The sequence below is a fragment of the Chinchilla lanigera genome, unplaced genomic scaffold, assembly GCF_000276665.1.
Source record: "Chinchilla lanigera isolate Chin_1 unplaced genomic scaffold, ChiLan1.0 scaffold00002, whole genome shotgun sequence".
Lineage (NCBI taxonomy): Eukaryota > Metazoa > Chordata > Mammalia > Rodentia > Chinchillidae > Chinchilla > Chinchilla lanigera.
The window spans coordinates 3,226,677-3,231,999 of record NW_004955403.1 but is presented as its reverse complement, the minus strand read 5'-3'; the positions used below and the strand labels follow the sequence as shown (position 1 = coordinate 3,231,999).

At 51.3% G+C, this 5,323-nt stretch overlaps 1 protein-coding gene across 1 annotated transcript in view; it reads right to left on the bottom strand.

Moving 5' to 3' along the window:
* Ankrd44 (ankyrin repeat domain 44) overlaps nucleotides 1–3,640 on the bottom strand; it is a 248,629-nt gene extending 244,989 nt beyond the window's left edge. Inside the window, exon 1 of the mRNA XM_013512080.1 lies at nucleotides 2,381–3,640. Within this exon, the coding sequence (XP_013367534.1) occupies nucleotides 2,381–2,416 (36 nt within the window). The 5' untranslated portion in view covers nucleotides 2,417–3,640. The remainder of the gene's footprint in view (nucleotides 1–2,380) is intronic.
* Nucleotides 3,641–5,323: the final 1,683 nt, after the last annotated feature.

Sequence of the window (5,323 nt, the reverse complement as noted above, 5' to 3'; positions counted from 1 at the left end):
TATGATACAATATGCCTCCTAAAAATATTTCCAAGAATAACGGCCTCTTCCTTTCACTGAATTAGAGACCGGGACGCTGTGCACAGGCACACACCTCGGAAAGGAGAAAAGGAAACGAGAAAGTCGTCAGCACACTCAGTCTTCTCCACGCGCCTCCATGTCCGACATCCGGGCCTGGTTGCGCAATAGAATCTTGGTATCACCGGGGCATCCGCTGAGAGCGCGGGCTCAGAAACCTCCCCTCAGCCGACCTCACATCTCTCCCTGTCAGACAGGCCCTCAACTCCTCAAGCTTGGAAGCGCCCAAGCTTCCACTGCTGCAAGAGGGAAACAATTTATTTTAAAATCCACCCTGGTGACCCCAGTGATTTCATGACCACCTTAAACTTTGGTTTTAAAAGAATCTTCTAAAGTAAGCATGCACTTGACAATTATTGTTATCCAAGTACTTAATTTGTAGCACTTTCAACAACTGAGTTTCTATTAAGAGTACAATTATTTTTTAAAGAAACAAGTATTTACTGCATAATCATATCACACTAGAAACTGTTTCACTATTAATCCTAAACTTGGAGGAGTTTGAGTCCTGCCTGGGCAACACAGCAAGAATGTGTCTTTTAACAACACATCCAGCCGGGTGTGGTGGCGCATGCCTGTAATCCCAGCACTCAGGAGGCTGAGGCAGGAGGGTCATTGCAAGTTAAAGGTCAGCCTGGGCTACAAAGTGAGCTCAAGGCCGGCCTGAACTGTATAGTGAGACCCTGCCTCAAGAGACAAAAAAAATTCCATCGATAAGTGTCCCAATCCATCACTGCAGGAGCATGGCCGAGGCCAGGCGGCCAGAGCCCGTCGCTGGAACGTGTCTGAGGCCCTAAAGTGCTTCCTGTGGCCCCAGCTCCCACCCGCTCCTCTTCCAGGTTCTGACCCACACAGAGCATCACCACCAATGCTGGAGCCACAAGAGGCCCAGGCTCCCCCGGGGGAGACCTCGGGTGAACGCGAGTTGCCACACCGTAGAAAACACTGGCTGGACATCAGCACTTCGTGCCTTGTTCTGAAGGCTGGCGACTATCACTGTTTCCTCCTAATCATGCCAGGTAGGGCTGAGTCTCTCTAGAAGCTCAAGCCTGCTGTGGTTTTGTGACTTCCTCCTGTCGCCTCTTATGCCAGCGATAGAGTCACAGCCCTGTGAGCCTCAGGCCCACCCTGGTCACAAGTTCCTATAACAGAAAGCTTGCTGGGACTGACTAAAGAAAAGCCAAAAGGAGAGCAAACAAGAACCCTGCTGGGGCTGCGTGGGGCCTGGACAGAGAGGTACAAGATCAATAGTGGTGCAGTTTCAGATCTGCAAACGGAGCAGGTTTCAGAGTGGTCACCTAGAGTGGTCACCTAGTGGTCACTTCAGACACAACTGTCTCCTAGTGCCACGGAGCCACTGTCACCTGTGCAGCGTGCCTGAGCCCAGAGCCGGCTTGAGTGCATCCCATCGCACCGCCGCCTCGATTAGTAACGTGAAGAGACAGCCCGCCTGCCTGCCGGGAAGGAGCGCCCTGCTCGATGCTGCAGCTCCTGAAGTGCGTTGTTCTCTCCGCACATCCCGCCTCGGTTCCATTCCAGCCTCCCCTTTCAAGAAAACCCAGCACGTTTCTATTTGGTGTCAGTGGTCTCAATTTAAACAGCAAGCCCAACGCTATCAAGATAGCAACGAAATTTGGCCTGAAATTCATTCAAGGAGCACCCAGAGACACAAAGAATTTCTGTCTGCCTTCTCTTCCTTCTTTTTTAAAAGCTTCTCTTTATTTCTCCCAGAAATATTTAGCGTGGTTTTAAACAATGCAAAATACTTTTTGTGGGGTTTCTGAAACTGAACGAGGGCTGGGGATTTAGCTCAGCGACACAGCGCCTGCCCGGCAAGCGCAACATCGTGAGTTCGATTCCAGGTACTGGAAAAAAACAAACAAACAAAAAAAAAAGAAACTGAACGAGATGGCTCAGTTTCAGAACCAGCTCTTGTTCTAGTTGAACTGTTGAAAAATACGTAACTTTGGTAAGCATAAGAAAGCAACAATCTCTAAGATCCTGTAAAGCTCTAAAAAACTCTCTTCTGTTATCCCACTTTTGCTGTGAACCTAGACATCGTGAGTAATGTAACAGTAAATATCCTCCAAACGAAAAAGAAAAGGAAAAGTGGTTGAAGAACAGGTTAATTCTCTGCCACCAGAAAGGAGGTAGGAGGAAAAGGCGCGGTGCTTGAGGCCTCCCGAGAAGCACAGGGTGCCGGGCTGAGAGGACGTGCGCTCCGCGGGGTCCAGACAGCAGTGAGGAGCCAGCCTCGCGCCATCTTTCACCAGTCAGCACCCATCGTCTCCAAGAAACCGACCTTGACGCTGGTGAACACCACACACACACTGCACATCGCTCTGAACCTCCTGGCTGCGGGTCTGTCCTACCGATTGGGAGCAGCTGCCCAGATTTATCTGTCTCCTTAGCTAGTTCAGAAATCAACAAGCCAATCAAAGCAGCCAGCAGATGTACACCCTTGAGCAACTGGTGTGCCCCAGTATTTAGAAAAAAGCAGAACTGAGTGTTTAGATGTGAGAAATCAGCTTTCAAGTACAGCAGGCTCTAGCCACATTTGGAAACCCGGTGAGAGGCAGCATGGCTCCTATCCCGCCGCTGCTCGGCCAGTCGCAGAGTGGGGCAGGGAGAGGAGCCCGGGAGACCTCCTTTGGCAGCCTGGAGGAAGTGTTCTTGGAAGCAAATAAAGCTTCAGATGTTGGCGAGAAGCTGCCCAGAATCCCGCACAGACCCACACAGCAACCCAGACCCTCAGGTACAGGCTTGTTGACCAAAGCACAGACCCAAGCACAGAAATGTTAAGTAATTTAAAATATTTTTAAGTGAGGGCTACTAGATTTTCTCGCTACCTGCTCTTTCAAATTTAAAGTTTCACCACACATCAGCCTGGTTTTTCAAGATCCCAAATTCAGACTTTCCACAAGGAAGCATATTGACCAAGACCATTGTCTACGCACCTGCCATGCACACATTCACACGCGGCCACTGACCAGCTAGGGAGCCCGAGGACACGGAACACAGGCCACGCCAAGGCACGTCCGCTCTGCGGGCTCCCTGCCAGCGGGGGCCTCGGTGGGCTCCTCCTGTGCTCACCCTTCCACAACGCAGCTGCCACAGTTGGGGTCACCCTGTGGCTGGACCCCGTGTCCTCGCCACCACCCTCCTGCTCCCGCCTGACCGAAGGCACGGTACTTCTCACCCGTTCTGATGCTGAGGCCCCCAAGGTGTGAACAGGTCCCATGCCAAAAAGGGGGTCTGATTCAAAATCAGGATCATCGGGAGACTCCCCTCCGGCCAACGGCCCTCCCCTGGAGCGGTAAGCTACCTTCCCCACTGAACTGTTGATATACCAGCAAGAGATCAAGAAGCATGTTCCCAATAAAGATGCCTTACTTTACATGTTTCATTAACAAGCTGTCACATGTAATATACAGTAACATTTTTTGATAAGTTGTTAATAATCATTATAAAAATAAACTCAATGCAGAAACTTATTTAACTTAATACCTTAGGATCATATTTTTGTTGCAAAGTACCCTAGAATAATCAGATCTTTTTCTTTTTTTGTTTTTTTGAGACAAGGTCTCACTCTGCAGTTCAGGCTGGCCTTGAACTCACTATGTAGCCCAGGCTGGCCTCGAACTCTCAGCGATCCTCCTGCCTCAGCCTCCTGAGTGCTGGGATGACAGGCATGCACCACCACACCAGGAAGTTCTTTTTAAATGCATTGCATTTGGATAAAATTCTATGTGTGCAAGTAGAATAGAAATATATGTTGAAGGAGAAAAAGGAACAATGTAAAATTTGCAACTACCAAAGAAATGCTTTGCGTGGGCATTTTTAAGTGATAATGGTCCATTAGATCACAATAGGGCTTAACTTCCATTCCATGTATTTTAAACAGTAATAGAATGCTTTCGTTTATTAAATCAATATTTACATTGTGCCAGGAGTTAGGTCCTTTGTGTCTTTCTAACTTAAGGATGAAAACTCTAGATGTCAACCTTAAAAATGTGCATGGGGACCACAGCTGATGGGACTCTCTCAGCGGAAGAGGGGTTGTGGTAAAGAACTGGGGGAGAGGTGCCAGCGCGGCCTCCTCCCATCCACGAGGACCAGACGTGGAATCGAGCTCGGTCGGCCACCCAGGGACCCATTTAATCAGAGGCTTGAAATGGAAGTTCACACTGACAGCGACTTCCTGGGCCAGTCTTTAAGGTGTGGTCCCAGTTAATGCCATCTGACATCCCCACAATACCAAAACTGCTGGGCCAGAGTTTCCTCCTGCACCATTTCCTGCAGGAGCACGCACTGGGGGAGCCGACCTGTCCCTGTGAGGAGCCGCTGAGCTTTGGAGACACCTGCTTCACAAGACACCAAGGAAAACTTTCACCAGAAAAAGCGGCAGTATTTTCTGCCCCCAATACTTTTACTGGCGCTGTTTAGGTAATAAAAATATAATCGCCTCCTGTCTCTCCTCTTCATGGTAAAGGTCTCAGGAGAAGGAAAAGCAGGTAAAGAAAGAAACTGAGAAGGAGGAGGAGCGGAGGAAACAGCTGCTGGGAGGGGCAACAGACCCTTCATTCGTTCACGCAGCAGTTCCTGCCCACCTGCGACCAGCTCAGCCAGGGCCCAGGGCTACAGTGGGGAGGGCGGCATTTCCCCCAAGCAGGGTGGCTCCAGCCCTCCCGAGTCATACACTGGCCCAGAGGCTGAAAAGGGACCAGAAGTGCGTGTGAGCTCAGCAGACCAAAGGGATGCGCCCCCTGCGCCTCTGCACTAGATGCGCTGTCCCCAGCCTCGCCGGGACAGCCAGGTCCAAATGCCCTTGGGAAATCAGAACAGCAAGCGAGGCCAGGCAGGTGTGCAGCTGGAAGCAAGGGTGTGCTTCCGGTCTCCTGACTGCGTCAGGTCCTCGCCCGAGGGGACACCGGCCAGCACCTCCGTGCCCTGAACCCTCGAGCTGTGTCCTCCAGCCTGTGTGGCAGTGAGGGACGGTCCCACCTGGGCAACGCCTGAGGTGACAGTGGAGCCACCAGGCTGGACCCAGGCTTCACCACTGGCACCACCCACGGCGCTCAAGGGCGGTTCAGGCCCACAGGAGACAGTGCTCGCCTCTGCTGACTCTGCCAGCCACCGGCTTGGTCTCCCTGTGAAGAGGGGCCGGCGTTCACCTCCTTCTCCCCCACAGTCAGTGGCGCTGTTTAGAAAACCTCAGAGGCCAGGGCTCCAGGTCATTGCCCAT